We start from the raw sequence: 25,476 nt of genomic DNA on the forward strand, positions 1-25,476 counted from the left end.
AGTGCAGAACCGGTAAAAGAAGAATAATACTGACGATTTCAATAGGTCTTTGCACTACGTGCTCAGGCCCTAATAACAGCTTTTGATGATAGGAGGCTGCCAAGGTATGGGAAGTGGTCCACATTTTCCAGTCTGATGTTGTCAATGGAGATGTTTGGGGGTAGGACAGGCGTACTGCTGTTTGGTGGTGGTTGGTGGAGGATTTGGGTCTTTTTTATGTTGATGGCTAGACCAAGCTGTTTGTATGCTTTTGCAAAGGCTGATAGGATACCCTGTAGGTCCTCTTCCGAGAGGGCTACAAGAGCGTTGTCGTCCGCATACTGCAGCTCCATGATCGATATGGTGGTGGTTTGACCTTTAGCCCTGAAACGGTTGATGTTGAGGAGTTGACCGTCAGTTCTGTACAAGATGTTGACTCCCTGGGGCAGATGCTTGCTTGTGAGATGTGGGATAGCAGCAACAAAGATGGAGAATAGTGTTGGAGCGATGACACATCCCTGTTTTACTCCTGTGTCGACCCGGCAGGGTTCAGTTTCGTCTCCACTGCCACTGACTACTGTGGCTGACATATTGTCATGCAGCAGTCTCAGTACCCGGACGTATTTTTCTGGGCAGCCAATCTTTGCCAGTACCAGCCAGAGGGCCTGACGGCTCACTGAGTCGAAGGCTTTGGTGCGGTCTATGAAGGCCATGTATAATGGTTGATTTTGTTCTCAGCATTTTTCTTGCAGTTGGCGAGTAGTGAAAATCATGTCTGTAGTGCCTCTGTTTGGGTGTTGCAGTGCGTTTCATCAGCAACATAGATGATAAAACACTGACAAGAGAACTGGTTACAAAATGGGACAATACATCAAAAATATGTTCAAATATAGTTGATAAAGTAGTTTATTATTGGTAGTTGTTTTTACCTGGAGATCAGGAACCCTATAAGCCTTCCTAAGATTAAGGAAGAAGAAATACAATCATATAACACAACTTTAAGCAACTTTTTTGAATAAAATCATGACTCGTTGGTCTCATTGCTTGTTTCAAGGAGTGCTGATTTGTTACTGATGCAAGAAGTGACTTTAAGACGGCAAAGGTAGATTAATGTGACTTCTTATCCAATTCCAGTTTATAGCAGCATAGATTTGGTTATTTTTTAGTGAAATTGTTGAAATACTGGATGGGTTTGTTCTGTAGGAAAGCAATTGTGAGTCATTTGTGCATCACTTATTAGAAAAGAATGCAAGACAATCTTCAGATGTGACTGCGCTGCCCCTTGCTGGCCAAAGGTTTATATTGCAGACAGCTACAGAGTGAGACATTTGATCTTGCAAAATTATTTTTCTGAAGGCTGCTGCTTTTGAGGTTGTCATGACTCAAAATATTAGTTGAAGACATTTTTTCTACTTTCATTTCCTCCGGCACCAATTAATGGAAACTGTTGGCAACACAGTCTGAGTTTAGAGTTCCTTTAGAGCCCAAATGAACACATTGAATGTATTTTTTATCCTACAAGTAGACCATAACCTAAAGATATTCCAATATATTGTTACATACAACTAGATAAAACTTCAAATGCTCACACTGTACAAGCTGAAGAGATTTACAATCTCAATCAATGTCCTTTCATGCAAAAGCCTGAAGAATCACTCCAGCTCGTAGAAGCTGCTGTCCAGTTTGGTTTTGACGGTCTTGAAGTCCGGCCGGTCATCAGGCTCGAAGCTCCAACATTGCAGCATGATTTGATAGAGCAAGTTGGGGCAGTTGGACGGCTCCGACATCCTGTAGCCGTTTGACACCTGCTCGTAAACTTCCTGGTTGTTAAAGGCTGAGGGAGAGGAGAAATGGTGATGAGAGGTCATTTATATTCATTTAAAAGACCAGATTCACCTGGAGGCTTCCTAAATGTACTCTTCTGCAAGCTTTAGTTGGTAGTGGAACTTTCCAAACCAAGTACTGCAGACGTATCTCCATCATTCGTGTGAATGATGGAGATACGTCTGCAGTACTTGCTTACAATAAATGAGGTTAAAATGTTAACATAGGTTCAGGAGCATGGCCACGCCTAAAACTCCGCCTCGAACCACAACCACCCCTATTTATATCCGGCAAAACTTCCGGCCACTGCTCGTCTCCATCCTTTCAAGGACTGACAGCCAGACCGTGATTCACGCCGCGCTTCATCACGGTTCAAACAAGCTACACTCTACCACCAGAACATTCAACTTACCATGGATCCCGAACTGCTGATCAACTCACCAGAGTCAGACGAAGATCTCTTCGACATCGGCTACCCGCCATCCACGTTTCAGCAGTTGGATCTAAGCCAAGCATCCGAACGGAGCCGTGTGCGCTCGGCAATCAGTGTTCCACACACCAGCCGCCACAGCTCCCACTCAAGCTCCCCCAACGAGACACCTCCAACTCCAGACAGGTCCCAGGCTTCGTCTACTCCGCCAGCGAGGGCAAACAACCGGGGCCACAACAGGCACAGCCAGCTCCAATCTCCCCACCACCGGCAGCCTGCCTCATTAGCAGCCACTCGCGGCGGCGCACGCGACACGCCTCTCGGACGGAGCCGCGCTCCGAAACGGAGCCTGAACTACGGAGGTGGACATTCACTCAACTCCAACGTTTCCTGAGAGAAAACGGCATCCACTTTCGCCGAAACGACAACAAGGCTAGACTGTTCAATCTCTACAAAGCCTACAGCAGCACAACGGCAAGAGCAACGACACACACAGCTCTTCCTGCTCCAGAGCCAACCACCGTGCGGCGCGCGCACCACGGGTCGTGACGTCACAGGCCGCCGTCCTCCTCCACGGACACAGCCCGACTCACCAGCACCCCCTGGTGGGGGCCAGGTCGTATTGCCCTCTGTACCTGCTCACAGGCTTCACAAAAATCCCCTTGCACATACATCCCTTCATCCCTCCATCCCTTCTTCTTTCCTACCTTCAGCAATCCACAGCAACCCAGCTTCCGCTTACCTTCCTCCTCTAGCAGCTAACCCCGTAGCAACAGCGCCTCACCCAGTGAGCAGACGCTCCGGTCTCCCTCTCTCTGACCCTCGCAGTGAGCAGACGCTCCGGTCTCTCTCTCTCGACCCTCGCAGTGAGCAAACGCTCCGGTCTCTCTCTCTCGACCCTCACAGAGAGCAGACGCTCCGCTCTCTCTCTCTCTCGACCCTCGCAGTGAGTAGACGTTCCGGTCTCTCTCTCTCTCGACCCTCGCAGTGAGTAGACGTTCCGGTCTCTCTCTCTCTCGACCCTCGCAGTGAGTAGACGTTCCGGTCTCTCTCTCTCTCGACCCCCGCAGTGAGCAGAGGCTCCTGTCTCTCTCTCTCGACCCTCGCAGTGAGTAGACGTTCCGGTCTCTCTCTCTCTCGACCCTCGCAGTGAGCAGCGGCTCCGGTCTCTCTCTCGACCCCCGCAGTGAGCAGAGGCTCCGGTCTCTCTCTCTCGACCCCCGCAGTGAGCAGACGCTCCGGTCTCTCTCTCTCTCTCGACCCTCGCAGTGAGTAGAGGCTCCGGTCTCTCTCTCTCGACCCTCGCAGTGAGTAGAGGCTCCGGTCTCTCTCACTCGACCCTCGCAGTGAGCCAACGCTCCGGTCTCTCTCTCGACCCTCGCAGTGAGCAGAGGCTCCGGTCTCTCTCTCTCGACCCTCGCAGTGAGCAGAGGCTCCGGTCTCTCTCTCTCGACCCTCGCAGTGAGCAGAGGCTCCGGTCTCTCTCTCTCGACCCTCGCAGTGAGCAGAGGCTCCGGTCTCTCTCTCTGACCCTCGCAGTGAGCAGAGGCTCCGGTCTCTCTCTCTCTCGACCCTCGCAGTGAGCAGAGGCTCCGGTCTCTCTCTCTCTCGACCCTCGCAGTGAGCAGACGTTCCGGTCTCTCTCTCTCGACCCTCGCAGTGAGCAGAGGCTCCGGTCTCTCTCTCTCTCGACCCTCGCAGTGAGCAGAGGCTCCGGTCTCTCTCTCTCGATCCTCGCAGTGAGCAGAGGCTCCGGTCTCTCTCTCTCTCGACCCTCGCAGTGAGCAGACGTTCCGGTCTCTCTCTCTCGACCCTCGCAGTGAGCAGAGGCTCCGGTCTCTCTCTCTCTCGACCCCCGCAGTGAGCAGAGGCTCCGGTCTCTCTCTCTGACCCTCGCAGTGAGCAGAGGCTCCGGTCTCTCTCTCTCTCGACCCTCGCAGTGAGCAGACGCTCCGGTCTCTCTCTCGACCCTCGCAGTGAGCAGAGGCTCCGGTCTCTCTCTCTGACCCTCGCAGTGAGCAGACGCTCCGGTCTCTCTCTCTCGACCCTCGCAGTGAGCAGAAGCTCCGGTCTCTCTCTCTGACCCTCGCAGTGAGCAGATGCTCCGGTCTCTCTCTCTGACCCTCTCAGTGAGCAGAGGCGCCGGTCTCTCTCTCTCTCGACCCTCGCAGTGAGTAGACGTTCCGGTCTCTCTCTCTCGACCCTCGCAGTGAGTAGACGTTCCGGTCTCTCTCTCTCTCGACCCTCGCAGTGAGTAGACGTTCCGGTCTCTCTCTCTCTCGACCCCCGCAGTGAGCAGAGGCTCCTGTCTCTCTCTCTCGACCCTCGCAGTGAGTAGACGTTCCGGTCTCTCTCTCTCTCGACCCTCGCAGTGAGCAGAGGCTCCGGTCTCTCTCTCGACCCCCGCAGTGAGCAGAGGCTCCGGTCTCTCTCTCTCGACCCCCGCAGTGAGCAGACGCTCCGGTCTCTCTCTCTCTCTCTCGACCCTCGCAGTGAGTAGAGGCTCCGGTCTCTCTCTCTCGACCCTCGCAGTGAGTAGAGGCTCCGGTCTCTCTCACTCGACCCTCGCAGTGAGCCAACGCTCCGGTCTCTCTCTCGACCCTCGCAGTGAGCAGAGGCTCCGGTCTCTCTCTCTCGACCCTCGCAGTGAGCAGAGGCTCCGGTCTCTCTCTCTCGACCCTCGCAGTGAGCAGAGGCTCCGGTCTCTCTCTCTCGACCCTCGCAGTGAGCAGAGGCTCCGGTCTCTCTCTCTGACCCTCGCAGTGAGCAGAGGCTCCGGTCTCTCTCTCTCTCGACCCTCGCAGTGAGCAGAGGCTCCGGTCTCTCTCTCTCTCGACCCTCGCAGTGAGCAGACGTTCCGGTCTCTCTCTCTCGACCCTCGCAGTGAGCAGAGGCTCCGGTCTCTCTCTCTCTCGACCCTCGCAGTGAGCAGAGGCTCCGGTCTCTCTCTCTCGATCCTCGCAGTGAGCAGAGGCTCCGGTCTCTCTCTCTCTCTCGACCCTCGCAGTGAGCAGACGTTCCGGTCTCTCTCTCTCGACCCTCGCAGTGAGCAGAGGCTCCGGTCTCTCTCTCTCGACCCCCGCAGTGAGCAGAGGCTCCGGTCTCTCTCTCTGACCCTCGCAGTGAGCAGAGGCTCCGGTCTCTCTCTCTCTCGACCCTCGCAGTGAGCAGACGCTCCGGTCTCTCTCTCGACCCTCGCAGTGAGCAGAGGCTCCGGTTTCTCTCTCTGACCCTCGCAGTGAGCAGACGCTCCGGTCTCTCTCTCTCGACCCTCGCAGTGAGCAGAAGCTCCGGTCTCTCTCTCTGACCCTCGCAGTGAGCAAACGCTCCGGTCTCTCTCTCTCGACCCTCACAGAGAGCAGACGCTCCGCTCTCTCTCTCTCTCGACCCTCGCAGTGAGTAGACGTTCCGGTCTCTCTCTCTCTCGACCCTCGCAGTGAGTAGACGTTCCGGTCTCTCTCTCTCTCGCCCCTCGCAGTGAGTAGACGTTCCGGTCTCTCTCTCTCTCGACCCCCGCAGTGAGCAGAGGCTCCTGTCTCTCTCTCTCGACCCTCGCAGTGAGTAGACGTTCCGGTCTCTCTCTCTCTCGACCCTCGCAGTGAGCAGCGGCTCCGGTCTCTCCCTCGACCCCCGCAGTGAGCAGAGGCTCCGGTCTCTCTCTCTCGACCCCCGCAGTGAGCAGACGCTCCGGTCTCTCTCTCTCTCTCGACCCTCGCAGTGAGCAGAGGCTCCGGTCTCTCTCTCTCGACCCTCGCAGTGAGTAGAGGCTCCGGTCTCTCTCACTCGACCCTCGCAGTGAGCCAACGCTCCGGTCTCTCTCTCGACCCTCGCAGTGAGCAGAGGCTCCGGTCTCTCTCTCTCGACCCTCGCAGTGAGCAGAGGCTCCGGTCTCTCTCTCTCGACCCTCGCAGTGAGCAGAGGCTCCGGTCTCTCTGTCTCGACCCTCGCAGTGAGCAGAGGCTCCGGTCTCTCTCTCTGACCCTCGCAGTGAGCAGAGGCTCCGGTCTCTCTCTCTCTCGACCCTCGCAGTGAGCAGAGGCTCCGGTCTCTCTCTCTCTCGACCCTCGCAGTGAGCAGACGTTCCGGTCTCTCTCTCTCGACCCTCGCAGTGAGCAGAGGCTCCGGTCTCTCTCTCTCTCGACCCGCGCAGTGAGCAGAGGCTCCGGTCTCTCTCTCTCGATCCTCGCAGTGAGCAGAGGCTCCGGTCTCTCTCTCTCTCGACCCTCGCAGTGAGCAGACGTTCCGGTCTCTCTCTCTCGACCCTCGCAGTGAGCAGAGGCTCCGGTCTCTCTCTCTCGACCCCCGCAGTGAGCAGAGGCTCCGGTCTCTCTCTCTGACCCTCGCAGTGAGCAGAGGCTCCGGTCTCTCTCTCTCTCGACCCTCGCAGTGAGCAGACGCTCCGGTCTCTCTCTCGACCCTCGCAGTGAGCAGAGGCTCCGGTCTCTCTCTCTGACCCTCGCAGTGAGCAGACGCTCCGGTCTCTCTCTCTCGACCCTCGCAGTGAGCAGAAGCTCCGGTCTCTCTCTCTGACCCTCGCAGTGAGCAGATGCTCCGGTCTCTCTCTCTGACCCTCTCAGTGAGCAGAGGCGCCGGTCTCTCTCTCTCTCGACCCTCGCAGTGAGTAGACGTTCCGGTCTCTCTCTCTCGACCCTCGCAGTGAGTAGACGTTCCGGTCTCTCTCTCTCTCGACCCTCGCAGTGAGTAGACGTTCCGGTCTCTCTCTCTCTCGACCCCCGCAGTGAGCAGAGGCTCCTGTCTCTCTCTCTCGACCCTCGCAGTGAGTAGACGTTCCGGTCTCTCTCTCTCTCGACCCTCGCAGTGAGCAGAGGCTCCGGTCTCTCTCTCGACCCCCGCAGTGAGCAGAGGCTCCGGTCTCTCTCTCTCGACCCCCGCAGTGAGCAGACGCTCCGGTCTCTCTCTCTCTCTCTCGACCCTCGCAGTGAGTAGAGGCTCCGGTCTCTCTCTCTCGCCCCTCGCAGTGAGTAGAGGCTCCGGTCTCTCTCACTCGACCCTCGCAGTGAGCCAACGCTCCGGTCTCTCTCTCGACCCTCGCAGTGAGCAGAGGCTCCGGTCTCTCTCTCTCGACCCTCGCAGTGAGCAGAGGCTCCGGTCTCTCTCTCTCGACCCTCGCAGTGAGCAGAGGCTCCGGTCTCTCTCTCTCGACCCTCGCAGTGAGCAGAGGCTCCGGTCTCTCTCTCTGACCCTCGCAGTGAGCAGAGGCTCCGGTCTCTCTCTCTCTCGACCCTCGCAGTGAGCAGAGGCTCCGGTCTCTCTCTCTCTCTACCCTCGCAGTGAGCAGACGTTCCGGTCTCTCTCTCTCGACCCTCGCAGTGAGCAGAGGCTCCGGTCTCTCTCTCTCTCGACCCTCGCAGTGAGCAGAGGCTCCGGTCTCTCTCTCTCGCTCCTCGCAGTGAGCAGAGGCTCCGGTCTCTCTCTCTCTCTCGACCCTCGCAGTGAGCAGACGTTCCGGTCTCTCTCTCTCGACCCTCGCAGTGAGCAGAGGCTCCGGTCTCTCTCTCTCGACCCCCGCAGTGAGCAGAGGCTCCGGTCTCTCTCTCTGACCCTCGCAGTGAGCAGAGGCTCCGGTCTCTCTCTCTCTCGACCCTCGCAGTGAGCAGACGCTCCGGTCTCTCTCTCGACCCTCGCAGTGAGCAGAGGCTCCGGTTTCTCTCTCTGACCCTCGCAGTGAGCAGACGCTCCGGTCTCTCTCTCTCGACCCTCGCAGTGAGCAGAAGCTCCGGTCTCTCTCTCTGACCCTCGCAGTGAGCAGATGCTCCGGTCTCTCTCTCTGACCCTCGCAGTGAGTAGACGTTCCGGTCTCTCTCTCTCGACCCTCGCAGTGAGTAGACGTTCCGGTCTCTCTCTCTCAACCCTCGCAGTGAGCAGAGGCTCCGGTCTCTCTCTCTCGACCCTCGCAGTGAGCAGAGGCTCCGGTCTCTCTCTCGACCCTCGCAGTGAGCAGAGGCTCCGGTCTCTCTCTCTGACCCTCGCAGTGAGCAGAGGCGCCGGTCTCTCTCTCTCTCGACCCTCGCAGTGAGTAGACGTTCCGGTCTCTCTCTCTCGACCCTCGCAGTGAGCAGAGGCTCCGGTCTCTCTCTCGACCCTCGCAGTGAGCAGATGTTCCGGTCTCTCTCTCTCTCGACCCTCGCAGTGAGCAGAGGCTCCGGTCTCTCTCTCTCTCGACCCTCGCAGTGAGCAGACGCTCCGGTCTCTCTCTCGACCCTCGCAGTGAGCAGAGGCTCCGGTCTCTCTTTCTCTCTGACCCTCGCAGTGAGCAGACGCTCCGGTCTCTCTCTCGACCCTCGCAGTGAGCAGAGGCTCCGGTCTCTCTCTCTCTCTGACCCTCGCAGTGAGCAGACGCTCCTGTCTCTCTCTCTCGACCCTCGCAGTGAGCAGACGCTCCGGTCTCTCTCTCGACCCTCGCAGTGAGCAGACGCTCCGGTCTCTCTCTCTCGACCCTCGCAGTGAGCAGACGCTCCGGTCTCTCTCTCTCGACCCTCGCAGCGAGCAGAGGCTCCGGTCTCTCGACCCTCGCAGTGAGCAGACGCTCCGGTCTCTCTCTCTCGACCCTCGCAGCGAGCAGACACTCCGGTCTCTCTCGCTTTGACCCTCGCAGTGAGTAGACGTTCCTGTCTCTCTCTCTCTGACCCTCGCAGTGAGCAGAAGCTCCGGTCTCTCTCTCTGACCCTCGCAGTGAACAGACGCTCCGGTCTCTCTCTCTGACCCTCGCAGTGAGCAGATGCTCCGGTCTCTCTCTGACCCTCGCAGTGAGCAGATGCTCCGGTCTCGCTCTGACCCTCGCAGTGAGCAGAGGCTCCGGTCTCTCTCTCTCTCGACCCTCGCAGCGAGCAGACGTTCCGGTCTCTCTCTCTCGACCCTCGCAGTGAGCAGAGGCTCCGGTCTCTCTCTCGACCCCCGCAGTGAGCAGAGGCTCCGGTCTCTCTCTCTCGACCCTCGCAGTGAGCAGACGTTCCGGTCTCTCTCGACCCTCGCAGTGAGCAGAGGCTCCGGTCTCTCTCTCTCTCGACCCTCGCAGTGAGCAGACGCTCCGGTCTCTCTCTCGACCCTCGCAGTGAGCAGAGGCTCCAGTCTCTCTCTGACCCTCGCAGTGAGCAGACGCTCCTGTCTCTCTCTCTCGACCCTCGCAGTGAGCAGACGCTCCTGTCTCTCTCTCTCGACCCTCGCAGTGAGCAGACGCTCCGGTCTCTCTCTCGACCCTCGCAGCGAGCAGACGCTCCGGTCTCTCTCTCTCGACCCTCGCAGTGAGCAGACGCTCCGGTCTCTCTCTCTCGACCCTCGCAGCGAGCAGACGCTCCGGTCTCTCTCGCTCTGACCCTCGCAGTGAGTAGACGTTCCTGTCTCTCTCTCTCTGACCCTCGCAGTGAGCAGAAGCTCCGGTCTCTCTCTCTGACCCTCGCAGTGAACAGACGCTCCGGTCTCTCTCTCTGACCCTCGCAGTGAGCTGATGCTCCGGTCTCTCTCTGACCCTCGCAGTGAGCAGATGCTCCGGTCTCTCTCTCTGACCCTCGCAGTGAGCAGACGCTCCGGTCTATCTCTCTGACCCTCGCAGTGAGTAGACGCTCCGGTCTCTCTCTCTGACCCTCGCAGCGAGCAGATGCTCCGGTCTCTCTCTCTGACCCTCGCAGTGAGCAGAGGCTCCGGTCTCTCCCTCTCTGACCCTCGCAGCGAGCAGACACTCCGGTCTCTCTCTCTCTGACCCTCGCAGTGAGCAGATGCTCCGGTCTCTCTCACTCCGACTCTCGCCGTGAGCAGACGCTCCGGTCTCTCTCTCAGAAAAATAAATAAATAATACAAATAATAAAATAAACTTCGCTAGCCAAGCCGCCGGCCGCATCAGATGACCATTACATGTATGTATGATCTGTACGTGCAGTGTATTTGTAAAGCGCTTTGAGAGTCGTTGATAAAGCGCTATAATAAATATAAGGATTATTATTATTATTTATTATCAACCCGCTCAACCAGGGAACATACCGGGGTGCTCCAGACTCCGAGCGTTACTGCAGCATCTTCGCAGCACGCGCATCCCTCCCTTGCCAATTATGCGGAGCCCCCTGCCCACCCAGCCTTAGCATGCTTAGGCTCAGGGCCTACAACCTCCATTGAGTTTCTAGGCATCACCCTGGACTCAATGTCTTTCCGGGCTTCTCTATCCTCAGAGAAAGTACAGCGCATCACTCTCCTCTTGTCAAACTACTTACAGGCAGACAGATGCATGAAACGGCAGCCGTTAGCCCTCCACGGCAAACGACTCTCATATTCACACTCCGGAATAAAACGGATCAGCTGGGAATTTCTTTCCCCATCCACATCTTCCGCCTGAACTCGTATCCCAGCCATACGAGCCACTAACCAAATACTTCAGCGCAAGATACGATGCATACGCAACGCCTCAACACCCACTCTCTCTCACCGAAACAGGGAAAACGGCCACACGTTTCTGGTTCCAGAAACACTTCCACAAACGTGTCGCTCACTTTGGGGATATGCTCAGAATATTATTCGAGCCATTCCTCCCGCATTGGCGCAGCGTCCACAGCAGCTAGACCGGGCATCCCGTATACAACCATCCAGGCCCTCGGCCGCTCGTCATCCCAAGCGTATCACGCTTACATCCACAACAATCTTAATGATCTCAGACACGCACACGCTTAAGTCAGCTGCTTTAATCCGACTCTTTTGGGGGCCCGTAATCAGCCCACGCAGATCATGCCGGAGACGGAACCCCCACTCTGAGTCTCCCACTGCACGGACCACAGCTCGTCCTCCCAGATCATCTCTTCACCCCCCTCATATCATTCACATGTTACTTCAATAAACTTACAAACATCACCTTGTTGTGGCGTGGTTCCTGCTAGTGAAATGAGGTTAAAATGTTAACATAGGTTCAGGAGCATGGCCACGCCTAAAACTCCGCCTCGAACCACAACCACCCCTATTTATATCCGGCAAAACTTCCGGCCACTGCTCGTCTCCATCCTTTCAACCCACCCTCCCTCTCCCTTTCTACCCATACAGTTCCCCTTCCGACTCACACCGAGCGATACATCCACCCATCCCTTCTTCCCTCCCTCAACATCCCTACATCCCTCATCCCAACATCCCTACATCCCCTCATCCCTACATCCCAACATCCCTCATCCCAACATCCCTACATCCAAACATCCCTCATCCCTACATCCCAACATCCCTCATCCCTACATCCCCTCATCCCAACATCCCTACATCCCAACATCCCTCATCCCAACATCCCTACATCCCAACATCCCTCATCCCTACATCCCTACATCCCTCCCTCCCTCATCCCTTCATCCCTACATCCCAACATCCCTCATCCCAACATCCTCTGCCCGTCACCATCTATATTCAAACGGTGCATGTTTATATACTGCGTATACTAACACCTTAAATCCCAGGTATCGTCTGGGGGGCCCGTAATCAGCCCACGCAGATCATGCCGGAGACGGAACCCCCACTCTGAGTCTCCCACTGCACGGACCACAGCTCGTCCTCCCAGATCATCTCTTCACCCCCCTCATATCATTCACATGTTACTTCAATAAACTTACAAACATCACCTTGTTGTGGCGTGGTTCCTGCTAGTGAACAGTAACAGTAACTATACAATACACGTCACTGCTAAACCACAAACGTATATAAATATAAATGCTAAAAATGGTTGTTTACTTTCAGTTCCCCAAAATGGTTCATCTTTGTAGGGAAATTCTTACTTTATGTCATCATCTTTAATTATATTCAAGCACTGTGAAGTGAACCTTAAAATGAGCAAAATGTGTTGAGAGAGTTACTAAATTATTTATAAATTATAATATTTTCTGTAAGGTTAGTAATGGTATTAGGGCTGCGGGGTTAATACTTGTTAAGACTAAATTCTGGATTTGGTCTGTGTAATTTCATGCCACGTTTGCAGTAGATAGACCCGCTGCACCCCCCTAAGCTGCATCAACAAATGTGAGCATTAGGGTTGTGACAGACACAGGGGCAATGGCTTTAAAGGATAGTTTTGCAACATTTTATTACACCAACCTGGGTAAGGAGTGCCTCCATATGTGATAATCTCATAAAGCAGGACACCGAAAGACCAGACGTCCGACTTGTTGGAGAACTTCCCGTGGCTGATGGCCTCTGGAGCGCTCCACTTGTAGGGAATCTTTTTGTCTTCTGTGATGTAGAAAGGCTCCTGGAGGACAAATGCTTTGTCTTAAACAAACTGCCCGCTTGATTTGACTTCAGAAAAGACTCTTTATAACCTCCTTACCTTGATCACTCTGGCCAGTCCAAAGTCGGCCACCTTACAGATGTAGTCCTCCCCCACCAGGACATTTCGAGCTGCTAAATCTCTGTGGATGCTGTTCTTTTTCTCCAGGTACGACATCCCATCAGCCACCTGGGCTCCCATGTCAATGAGGGCCGCAAGGTCTTGATTATGCCCCTCTGGACCTGAAACAATAAAAAGAACAAATATAGTTTAAAACTAGGGCTGCACAATATTGAAAACATTTTATTATTTTTCACCATAAATGTTGTATATTTAACATTAAATGCATCGATCTGGTGCACTTTGTTGGCACAGTTAAGATGCTACATCTAAATGCTAGATGCTAAAGCTAGATCTTGGCACATTGTGTTTTTTCCTTTTGAATCAAGTAGCAAATCACCGATATGCAGACAGGCATGACGGGTTTTAGGTAATTTGTTCTTATTTGCATATAAGCAAATAACAATGTCAATGCTGAAACACTTTCTAGTGCAGTGCGATAAAAATTTAGAAGCAATATGTCTTATAGAGTTAAAATAACCTTAAGGTGCATGTGCATTTTTTAAATCATATATTTATATAGTTATAGTTATACATTTAAATTTGAAATACTAAACATGTAGTTTACACCTACAACAACTTTCGAACTAGAAGAACAATCTTTAACCCCTTGACCTACTAACCCTGTGGTATAAAGCTCAGTTTTTCTTCTGTAAAGACAGAAGTATGTGCCACAGTGAGAGGTTTACCTCTGAGGAAGTTGAGCAGGCTGCCTTTCTCCATCAGCTCAGTGATGATGTAGTACGGAGCCGAGGCCGTGCAGGTGGCAAACAGAGAGATGAGGTGACGATGGCGGAGGCTTTTCAGGATCTGCACTTCCCTATGAAACTCACGGTGGTTCATCTCAGAGTCTGGAGAGAGAAACAGGCCGACAGATGGAGAGAGCATGTGAAACAGAAAAGAGGAAGAAAGAGAAAAGAGGAAGAGAAGGAAACCATGTTAACCGTTGGACAAATATACCACACTTAAACCAACCTATGTTTGATGGTTTCCTGATTTTATAGTCTTTCAAAAAAGATTATCATGAAGCACTGCTCTATTTGTATATCTTTGTATCTTCATCAAACCGAGTCCGACCCTTGTCAATTAACTACAGGGGTCCCTCAGGGCTCTGTTCTTGGTCCCCTCCTCTTCTCTCTGTACACAAACTCGCTCGGATCAGTCATTAGCCCGCATAGTTTTTCATACCACTGCTACGCTGACGACACCCAATTAATTCTGTCCTTTCCCCGCTCAGAGACCCAGGTCGTCGCACGCATCTCTGCTTGTCTAGCAGACATCTCTCAGTGGATGTCTGCTCCCTACCTCAAGCTCAACCTTGACAAGACTGAACCCGATTTTCTTTCCCGGAAAAGATTGTCCCACTCTTGACCTAACAATCAACATCGGCCCCTCTGTTGTTTCCCCGACTCAGACTGCAAGGAATCTGGGTGTGACCCTAGATAACAAACTGTCCTTCACTGCAAACATCGCTGCTACAACCCGCTGTGAATGGATCTGGCCCTTCCTACATCCAGGACATGGTTAAACTGTACACCCCAGCATGTGCACTCCGCTCTGCATCAGGCAAACGGCTCGCTGCACCCGCACTGCGAAGGGGACCCAAGTTCCCATCAGCAAAAACACGTCGTTTTGCTATCCTGGCTCCAAAATGGTGGAATGAGCTCCCCATTGAAATCAGGACAGCAGAAAGCTTACACATCTTCCAGCGCAGACCGAAAACTCATCTCTTTCGACTCCACTTCGAGCGATACATTTGCTAACAAAGCACTTATATTAAAGGGCTGGCTTATCTAAAGCCAGTTGAGTAGCACTTGAAATGTTTTGGCTCTATGAAACCTGATGTACTTATATGATTCTGTTTTCTTCAAGTTTGTATCTTCTTGGTCGAATGCATGTAAGTCGCTTTGGATAAAAGCGTCAGCTAAATGCAATGTAATGTAATGTAATAACCATGTTAGCTGGTAATTAAACAATGTATTGAACTGTAGATATATATATTGATTTCCTTGTGTTAAAAGAGCGGCAAAAATAATCTAAATCTTCTCAGCTAATTGCATATTTATTATTCTTGTATGTTATAGTAACTTTTCTTGATTTTGCTTGTTTTAAGAAAAGGCCAGAAACTCTAAAAGCCAAACCGAATAGTTTCAAACAGCGCACACCAGTTTCCCAATCGGTGTAGTCACTATAATAAATTCGACCATCCCTATGAAAAACAATTGTGAAAATCTACTAGCAACACAGAATGGTTTAGAAACAGACAGTTAGAATAAAAGAAAGTCAAAATATGGAGCCACTGAAGAAGATGTAGACAGCTGTTATTTAAAATGCAAGTCAACACAACAACATGAAAAATACTTCTCCAGTAAAAGCTCACTGTACTTTATGACAGATAAATATTAGAATAAATCCAACTGTTTTGCATAAATATTGTGGCAGCGGTGTGGTTAAAAGAAACACTTTCATGACTCAATCTGCCCTAAAATGATTGCAAGAGCAAAAGACGCTCATCCATATTTCATCAGCTGTTTCACTCTGTAAAGCTGTTTTTACATCTGCCTCAAGCCTCAAGATTATTGCAACAACCATATAAAAACATATCAGCCGCTGCTAGTTCACATATTCCTTCTTTCTATTATCTAACGTTGTGTTAAAGTGGTTAGTAGATTAATCAATGACTTCAGGGGTTCTCCACTTTTGGTAAGCAGCATCTTCTGATTAAAAGATTTCTGAGGAAAATGTTCCCAATTTCCCAAACGAGTGGAAATAACAAAACAGTCCAAAAAAGGCAAAATAATAAAGTGGGCTGTAAATATGTGTTTTGTCACGGAAATGGCCAAAATGTGATGTATTCAGGGTCAGATTTCCTCACAACAACAGGGCTCAATTCAATTAAAAACTGACAGAAAACAGGACATATTCGGCATTCATTCATGATTGCGTCGCGTGAAGACGCAGCGGCTTGGCTCTCTCTCTATTACTATTTAGTCATACTTATGGCTACTTTACTAATATACATTTAGACTGTAAGTGTAAAAATGCACATTGAGTTTTATCTCGTTGCACTGTCATCGCAACTACCTCTGCTTTTACCACTCTTATTTATTTATTGTGTCTATTTTATTACTGCAGTGAGAGTTGCCAAAGGAATTTCGTTTGTACTTTGTATGATGACAATAAAGATATATTTTATTCTATATACACAAAGAAGCTTTTTAAGACTTTGTTGATGTGATGATATTCAAACAAAAAGGTAATCGAAACAATACATTATAATTTAAAGTGTTCTTATTTTTATAAACTATTGAGCACATTTAGATATAAAAATACATAGCTTTGTTAATTACCAAAACAGTTATATTTGTATTTAACAATTAGTGGACCACCACTGTGTTGGCAAGAAAGACATTTATCAAGTAAAAATGTCTAAAATCTACTTTTTTTTGTAAAGCCTCTACTTCATTTTAATGGTAATTCAGCCATGTTACAACTTGTTACAACTTGTTGTTGACCTTACATTCTCTTCACTAAAATGAGGCGTAACAATGATTAGTAAATATTACGTTTTATTACATTAGTTATCTGTGTCATAAACAATTGATCGGAAATATGATCTAGAATCATTTAACATAAACTGGCCTGGGTTTCAGTCTAAAGGTATGTTTAGACAGTGATTCATGGAAATAAGAAGATAGTTTAGTCTCTACTTCCTGTTTGGAGGAGTGTTTTACGGTATTGCTGAACAATGAGTCATCAGGTCAACCAATGAGAGAGCTGCCTGACAGACTGAAGTATGAGTGGCTTTGCTTCACGCCTCATAATGGTCTCATTGACTTCTCTAACAGCAGAGTAGGACGTTTTGAGATCCTTCCCTTAGTAGAAGTAGGCTACTAATATCACACTTAAAAAAGTGCATTCACAATGTTATTTATGTAAAAGTATGTAAGTATAATCAGGAAATCGTACCTAAGGCATTAAACGTAAGAGTTCTTAATGCAGAAAAAGGTGTGGCTATTCCAGACCAGTATATAAATGGATTACTAATTACACCATAAATAAATCAGATTCACCATGTTGACAAGAAGAAATTGAAACCATTGAAACCATTTTTCTTTCATGACAACTCTGCTCTAGTCAAACTCCTCATATGTATTTAACATCCTTTTAACTATCAGATACATGTAGTGGAGTAAAAAGTAAAATATTCCCCTCTGAAATGTGGTAGAGTAGAGATAAAAAGAAGCATGAAAAGAAAATACTCAAGTAAAGTACAAGAACATAACCAATAGTACGTGAATACAGTACTTGAGTAAATGGAATTAGTTTAATTCCACCTCAGCTTTCTACAGGTGTTTGTTTCAACGACGTGTATTGTGACTATTTAAACAATAGTGATACGTTGGTGGTACATACTTTGAGACAAAAGATGATGAAAATCTACTCAACCAGGAAACATAATGTTACTCATCGTTGCACAACAAAGCAGCAGTCATATGTTCAGTAAATCAGAGTGTCACTTTAGCTTGAAGAGCCAGTTGCAATTTACAGCAGAGGCGTCCGAGGATTACCGTGAAGATCTAACTACATACTTCTTATGTCTATCATCAGCTTCTCTCAAATGTGGTCCAACATGTTATCCAAAATGTATACTTTTATTTTTGCACAACACTGTATTTACTCAAGAACTATATTTAGGTTCAATCTTGAGGACGATTTTTTCAAATGTTCTGCTCCTTTGTACTTCTAGTCCATTACATTCAAGAGCGAAATATTGTACTGCATTTTATTTGATATCTTTACTTTGCAGATTTAAATGTTATAAAAGAAGGAAAAGCACAAATAATTTCACATTTGAGAAGCTAGAAACCACGAGGAAATGCCACTTTTGTGTCAAAGTTACTGAAATGAATCATCAATATGAATCAATGTGACTTATTGTTCCGATTTACTCAGATTACTTTGATTCAAGAGAATTTAAAGAAGTCAAATGTATTGTGTCCGTATTTCTTTAAAGCCTCTAATTCTTTCTTTAGGATTAAGCCTTTACATACCCATAACATCTGAATGTATCAAAACATTTAAATAACTATACAAATAAATAATGACAGGGGCAACACACTATTTAATTGTGAACAGTCACATTAAAGTGCTTTCACCATATATCCGATTCTTTCTAACCCATTTTTAGACAGTTTCCACTTTTTTCTCAGCCTAGATTTGCACAATATTGCATGTAAAAGGAGCTCAAATAAACATTTCTGTATTTAAAACTTTTTCAAGCCGTTCCGTTTGGTTTTTGAAGAGCTTAGAACCTAAACAACTCCTCATGTTCATACATATATTAAATCGAGCTTTAAGAGAGAGGAACAAATACCGCTTTTGAGGATCTTGATGGCGACATTGATGTGGTTTTTCCAGCGCCCCCGGTAGACGTCAGCGAAGTATCCGCTGCCCAGCTCCTCCAACAGCGTGAACTCGTCTTTCGGGAGCTCCCACTCATCCACCGTAAAGTGACTCAGATCTGTGGTAGGAGGCTTTTTCTGATGAGGGAAACACACATGCACGCAATTGTTGGTCATAAAGGGGACATCAATACAGATTAGAAATGCTAGACAATGCATGAAAGCTAAAGTTTAAAGTATATTAGATCTGTTTCAATCTATCATTCAATAATGGAAATGTGAAATATGTAAAGTACGGTTTATCTCTAACGTTTGGAGCGGCTGTGTTTTCTTTTTGGACAATCACTTTCTGTACTAATTGTTTGGTCTTTAAAATGTAATAAAATAGTGAAATATGATCCAATTAATTTCTGTTATCCCCTCAGAAACCAACATTTATTTAGTTTATTATCATGTTGGACAAAAGCAACAAGTAAATCCTCCGACTCATAGCTTCTGATACACAATGTGTTAACAATGCACCTTCATGGCAGGATAGGTCTATTTTTCCAAGTCTGTTTTAAAACAGGACAGGTCTTTATTTTTACATTATGAATGTAAACAAAGAGTGATTCTGTGCTGAGAATATCCATCACTAAGATTCCTATAGAGCTTTAATCGATTTGAAAATTCCTGCTGAGGGGTCGCGAGTTATTAACTAAAGCATTATTCAAGGTCCTCTTGATTATGAGTATTTCCATTCACTGCTACTTATACCCTTTACTTGCATTTGTCATGATTACTTTGACTTTTGTTAATTTAGTTGTATTTTGATGCTTATATGTTTGTTCTTTCACGTCCTTATAACAGTGCATTTCTAACTGGGTTTGACATATCTCTGGGATTATAGTTGGCTTCCTGCCAACTTCTGCATATTTGTTGCATGATTTCCTTTTGTGAATTGCGCATTGAGGCTCGATTGCAACAACATAACACACCTCCACTCAAAAGAAGTACAACAGCTGTACTTAAGTTTGAACTGTGTCCACACTTCTTGTTTTCTCATATGCAGAAGAAAAAAGGAACAATAAAGATAGAGAGATAGCCTCCTACCCTCTTGCAGGGGTTTCCCAGCGTGCCGGTGTTGGTCAGGTCGTTGGCGCAGTAGTGCTCCACCAAGTCGATCAGAGAGGTGACCTGGTGGTTGTGCTCGATGTAGAAATTATTCTCATTTTCTGTGTGCACCTTGAAATGCTTCACCCGAAAGCTCACTTTCACTGCAGAAAGATTCACAGACATACAGACAGTCAGAGAAAAGCAGAGGTCATTAGAAAAGTACAACACAAAGTCCTTAGCCTCACTTACATTTTCCTCACTTGGATTTATCTTAATATTGGTTAATAGATCTATAAGCAAGCCCGCCTTAACCTGCTTTTGTAGGCCCCCTATATAAACAACAAATCAAAGTCATGTATACAGTAGCCTCGGCAGGCTCTGTGATCGCACTTCTCCACTCTGCTCTACGCGCGCCTGGTCCTCTCCTCCAGATGAGTGACGTATCGGGCCTCCCTCATGTATCTGTCCGGTTGCCGTTGGCTCCCTCACGTAGCAAGTCCTCGTCGTCCTCTCATCTCCTCCAACAGATAACGTCCCTCCTGTCTGTTTTTCCTCTCCCGCTACTCGATCGCTATCAGAACCAGACGGCCTACTTGGCTCCGAGGCCCCGCGGCCGCCACCGCTGCCGCTCGGTACAGAACTCATGCCTTCCTCCTCATCCTGACCTACAGCTTTAAAATAACCTGGAAGCTTCGGCATTTTTTGTAATAGCTGCTTGTCTCGAAACTCCTTTTCCCTCAACAATTTCCTTTTCCGAGCGCCACTCTCAAACTTTTTCTTCTCCGACATTTTCTCCTAAACAACCTTCATCTGTCACTCAATCACTTGCAATTTTGTCAAAAAGTCAGATGTGAAACATATTCTCATTCTGATTGGCTGTTAAGTGGTGTCGTCATTTTTGAGAAAAATCTCTGGAATCCATCGATCTGATTGATTAGCGGAGCAAATGATCAAAATGGAGGGAAGATATTTTCGTTTGGATTACTGGTCTGGGGGAAGCTCACGAGTGTGTGTGTGTGTGTGTGTGTGTGTGTGTGTGTGTGTGTGTGTGTGTGTGTGTGTGTGTGTGTGTGTGTGTGTGTGTGCGCATACGCGTGTGTGTTTGTGTATTTTTGCGTTTGTGTGTAGGCCTATTGTGTTTGTTTCCCGGGGAAAACACTCAAGAGAAACACCGGCTGTTGTTATGCCGAAGCTTCAAAGTTGTATTTATCATCTGAATTTGCCGAAACAAGTTTAATATCCTGAAAGCCAAGACTTTGTTTATTTGAAACCAGATGAAAACAAACTGTAACGGACCCTGCCGTGTTATCTATGATTACTATACGCCTTACATTCATAATGTCAGCGGAGGGAGGGGAACAGCAGAACAGCAGAGTGGTGAGTGAGAGCTGTCTTCTTCCCTTTACAAGCTTCAAAAATGTATTTATCGTGTGATTTTGGAAATAAAAGTTTCATATTCTGAAAGCCAAGACTTTGTTTATTTAACATTTAAAAAAAACATCCGAAACAAAAAAAAATTTTTTTTTATTTGAAATGTTGTATTTGTTTTGGCTGATGATAGGCCCCTGATCTCCGCAGGCCCCTGGGCTTCAGCCCAGGTCAGCCCGTGCATTAAGGCGGCCCTGTCTATACGTACTAAGCTGCTTCAAAAAAAGCACCAAAACAGCATCTGAGATGTCCCACAGACATGTATCACAGAACATCCTGGGAACTATTTTAGATGTTCAATGATTGGTCAGGGCATATACACATGCTGAAATGCTTCATAACAGATACAAAAACAGAGTTTCCGCAAAAGATTTCAAAGAAATGTAAAATAGAAAGCAAGCTGATATTGTATTGCAGTTTCATTCCGAGTTGTGTGTTACAGGTTTGGCTGTTGTAGCTCTGGTATACGCGTTGTAGGTCATGTTGAAAGGTATGAATTAGTACCCTGCATGATATGAAGGAAACAAATAAATACTGACATTTTCTGTGGTTACGGTTGTGCTGTTGCTCTTTGAAAGGTAATCAGTGAAGGTATATACGGACGGGCATTTAGCAGGAAGGAAGAACATACAGTCAGAGGTATAATGTGACTGAGCTTTGTCAATTCTGGCAGGGTTCACATTTATTTTACATACTTGTATGTACGTGTTCGTGTACAAGGGCATACTGGTGCACTTGAGATTAGTGTTTTTTCATTCATGTGTTGCTAGTGTCACGTCTAATTTTTCCGGAATATATATTTATTTATCTATAAACATAGACAGTATTTGATTCAGTATGTGTAAAACTCTTATCTTAGGTTGCTAGTTCTTTCCTTCACAAACTACCACATCCTAAGGCAGAGTGCTATCATTATGCTTTACACATTTCAGAATCTTTACAGCAATCCAACAGCAAAGTGACACTGAAGATGAAAGACAACAATAAAATAAGTAGGCTTGGGTATTAAATCATAAAGGCAAACACACTTGTAATACAATAAAATAAGTAGCAGCAAAATAAAGTAAGTGAACAAGAGGCCAGTAACAATATTAAATAGTAAGTGATATTGCACAAAAGCAGTTTGTATCTCACTCTCGTTTTTCTAAACTGAAGCGAAACTCTCTCCTTCCTCACTCGATTTTAAAGGTCCCATGTCATGCTTTTCCGGTTATTACCCGTCCCCTTGTGTGTTATGAAGGTTTTTATGCAGGAGCTCCAACAAGCCGTTTAGGACAGGGAGTGAATACACATAGAGATGCTGTATGAGAAACCAATGTGAGTTTGGAAAATTGCTCAATATAAATCTATTCTAGTCGACCTCAACAATGGAATTATGATCAGTAGCAATGGCCATGACATGGGACCTTTAACACATTACCTCTATCAATATTATAACAACATTTTAGGGTTGACTATTGGCACTTCCATTAAATATTAACACAATACCATTTTGGAGAAACAATTAGTAATGTTGATATGATCAGCCTTTAAAAACCAAGAAAACACAACACTTATATTACAATATCCATAATCTACCATGATATCTAATCTCATATCACGATATCCATATATATATATATAAGGTTGTTATATTGCCTAGCCCTAGTGGCACGACACACGACATCTCGTTCCCATTTCGCCACTCTCCTTCTTGTCTCACCTGACAGAACATATCCCACGTGGTCTTTCTCGCTGTGCCGGATGAGGAAAGCTCCCGAGTCATTTCCTGTTCCCATCAGGTGGCTCTGAGCCTCAATGCGGTTCATTGTCCCGAAAAACCACCTGGATCGTGACAGAGAGCCATGAATACAAGTCAAAAATAGGAAGTGGTCATCAAATGGTAACTCTTTGATTATCATAAATAAAATAATGGTTGCATGTCCATCCATACAAAGAGATTTAAAAATGAAATAAATTCGACATGAAATGATAATAAATACATAATCATAGTTTTTAACATATTAAAACCAGCAACTCTGTAATTTAGTTTGAGGCCACAGCAGCTGTGGACATGTGGGAAAAACTCAAAGTACTCACAACTCAAAGTACACACTTCCACTTTGAAGCAATAAACAGAGAGATAGAGACAAAACAAGAAGTGGTGCGGCTTCACTGCTTAGACTAGACACTGACATTATGAAAGGTGTTATTGACATGCTCACAGTGTGACTCACAACACAGGGTACAGAGGTATGTGTGAAACTTCTCCTGATACTCCTTATATTAAGTTGTCATTCTATAAAAGCTCACTTGGTGTTCATGATGGCATGATTATGGAAAAGTAGCCGATTTTAATCATTTACGCCAAACCAAAAATAGGAATTGTGATGACAAACTATTTTTGTGAATGAAGTTTAATGAAGCTTTCGCTCTTTTAACATATCTTCTGTGAATAAATAAAGAAGTGTTTTACATTTCAATTATAATAAAGGTGGTAACTAAAATGCCATGTAAAAATGTATCTTTTCATGGTGCATTCAAAACCTTATTAAAAAAAAAGAAGTTTCCCCCTTGTGAGGTTGTGATTGAGAACAGGTTATATCGCTCACGGTATTGCTCAACGATTATCGTCATTGTGACTGCGTCATCACTGCACCTCTAATAGGCCAAAGTACCTTTCTTAATAATATGTTGGATTCATGTAACTGTAATGTATTTAATATCAAATATTAATAAGGGATACAAAATTAATTCCAAAAATGATTTAGCTCGCCTCTCTGACTCCAAAGACTTGAAAGCCTCGTGTTCAGGTCCCATGATTTAGATTTTAGGAGGTAAAAAATCTATGTACAAGTATAGTCAACCTAATTTTATGATCAAGATCAAGCAAGAGTATTTTGCAGTGATTTTAATTCATAAAATGAAAGTGTAGAGAAGATTGAAGCCACACTCACTTGATAATGTAATAATTGATAATACCTTATATCTATTAAGAAAATGCTCAATCATTTATTATTGATTGGTTTATACAGGGTCACACCTGTACACCTTGTAGAGAACTACATTAAAAACTACAGTCAAGATACCCTGAACTCTATTTGGTATTGTTAATATCACAGATTTATTTGTGCTACTATAGGTCAGATTATTTTATCAGTGCAGTATGCTGATGGTGTGAAGAACTTGATGCATTTATACGATGTGCATCTTGTGATTTACTTGTCAACACCTTGTGCAGCGTGTTAATAACTTGTCAGCACCTCAAAACTCAAAACCTTTGACCCAGTTTATTTATGTGTATTCAAATGACCTAGATAAATAGTTGATGGTCCGTTTCTGTATTTTGCCACCACCACTCACGGTTGCGTTTGCAGAGACTCGGCCCGGTCCAGGTAGTTTTTGGGCACGACCCCGGTGTCGAGCACGCGCCCGTTCTTATCGATCCTGCGCGCGGTCCACCAGTCCCCCGTGCGGCTGATGACGCTGAACAGATCCCCCTCCTGGAAGGACAGCTCGTCCGGGTGCCGAGACTCAAACGACCACAGCGCTCGAAACATAGAGCCGCTCCCATACCCCGGGGCCGGGCTCGGTGGGCTTGACCCTCCGGTACCGTCACTGCTGCTGCCCCCCACCCCTCCGGTACCGTCCATACTGCTCCCCCCCCCCTCCTCCTTCCCCACCACTACTCCCTCCTCCTCCTCCTTCTGCTCCAGGAGGAGGCTTCTTGTCGCGGAAAATCCTCTGCCATAGTGTTTCCAGACATGGGCAAGCTTTCCGTAGACACTCACCCATAGATGACCATGAATGCTCCCGCACCCCCCCTCCTAGAGTGGCCTCCCCGCTCGGTTTTTGGAGCCTTCTCCCTCTGCTGCGCGTGAGCTGGCCTCACCTGTTGGACAGGTAGAGCGTGATGCCGCGTGACGAATCCTACAGTGAAACCGCTGCCTGTGGGCTTATCCTCGGAGACTGATTCTAAACTGAACGCTACTTCCTTATGCCAGGCAATAATAAAAACACGAGAACTCCGCCTATAAAACGACACGCGTCAAAACCTCACACTGGCTAATATCAGATATAGACTTAGTTCTGATTGTTTACAACCAGTGGTGGAAAAAAGGTAATCCGATGTCATACTTTAATTTAATTGAAAATACTTGTAAAAGTCCAAAATAAAAGTAGTTTAATAATAATTAGTACTACTAATAATTAATGACCCACTTCAAAATAATGTATATTGAATTACTTTATTATGATTATTGATGCATTCATTAGAATTACTCATGCTGCTGATTATTTTAACCCAAATGTCAATCTTTATTTATTATACAATAGGCCATTCTGCTTAGTGAGCACTAAGTAAAAGTACAAAGTAACATCATTAAAATAAACTTGATGTATGCTTAAAGTTTAAACTTAAACTTTAAGTTTTTAAGTTTAAGTTTCAACTTAAAGTTTGAATGCATGAATATTTTACTTGTATAGCTATCAATCAATCAATGTTTATTTATATAGCCCAATATCACAAATGTTACATTTGTCTCAGTGGACTTCACAGTTTGTACAGAATATCAATCAATTAATCTTGCTACAAATGCAAATCACTGGTTTGTGCAAATAACGCAAGCTGGGAATTCGCTTTTTCTTTCTGTCTGAGCTCACCTCAATGTGGAGCCAAAGTTACTATAGTGACGCAGAAATTCCAGCTTTTAAACAGCACAATTACTTTCATACTTTGCCCTCAGTAACGTACGTCATCTTTTCACATAGCTCCTCCCAGTCAGAAAGGTTTTCTTCTGTGAGTTCAGAGAAGATGTCATAAAATGTGTCTCTCACTCTTGGTTTCTCTGAAGCAGTTCATTCAAACCCTTTTTCAGTTATGTTATTAATCTTGCTTGGCCGGATCAGAACAATGTCAGCGAAAACAACTTGAAGAAACTAAAAATGACAAAGACATTCCTTGAATACACGGCATC

The 25,476-nt window shown here is 47.1% G+C and overlaps 1 protein-coding gene across 1 annotated transcript; it reads right to left on the bottom strand.

The window, feature by feature from the left end:
- Positions 1 to 879: 879 nt before the first annotated feature.
- Positions 880 to 24,466, bottom strand: ptk6b (PTK6 protein tyrosine kinase 6b). The gene is made up of 9 exons (XM_034087095.2): positions 24,156 to 24,466; positions 23,864 to 24,124; positions 22,224 to 22,345; positions 19,091 to 19,254; positions 17,971 to 18,136; positions 13,283 to 13,444; positions 12,534 to 12,715; positions 12,302 to 12,455; positions 880 to 1,813 (listed from the first exon to the last, which is right to left on the bottom strand). The coding sequence occupies exons 1-9, from the start codon at positions 24,293 to 24,295 to the stop codon at positions 1,632 to 1,634; spliced, it is 1,533 nt and encodes a 510-aa protein (XP_033942986.1). The 5' UTR covers positions 24,296 to 24,466; the 3' UTR covers positions 880 to 1,631.
- Between the last annotated feature and the right edge of the window lie 1,010 nt (positions 24,467 to 25,476).

Source organism: Pseudochaenichthys georgianus, chromosome 7 (genome assembly GCF_902827115.2).
Source record: "Pseudochaenichthys georgianus chromosome 7, fPseGeo1.2, whole genome shotgun sequence".
Lineage (NCBI taxonomy): Eukaryota > Metazoa > Chordata > Actinopteri > Perciformes > Channichthyidae > Pseudochaenichthys > Pseudochaenichthys georgianus.

Bases quoted from the DNA above. Each gene is read 5' to 3' on its own strand.
- ptk6b (XM_034087095.2), bottom strand. From the start codon at position 24,295: ATGGGTGAGTGTCTACGGAAAGCTTGCCCATGTCTGGAAACACTATGG. The intron at 19,255-22,223 runs GTGAGACAAGAA...ATCTTTCTGCAG, and splicing joins CGTGGGATATGTTCTGTCAG to TGAAAGTGAGCTTTCGGGTG. The intron at 12,456-12,533 runs GTAAGGAGGTTA...TTTGTCCTCCAG, and splicing joins GACTGGCCAGAGTGATCAAG to GAGCCTTTCTACATCACAGA.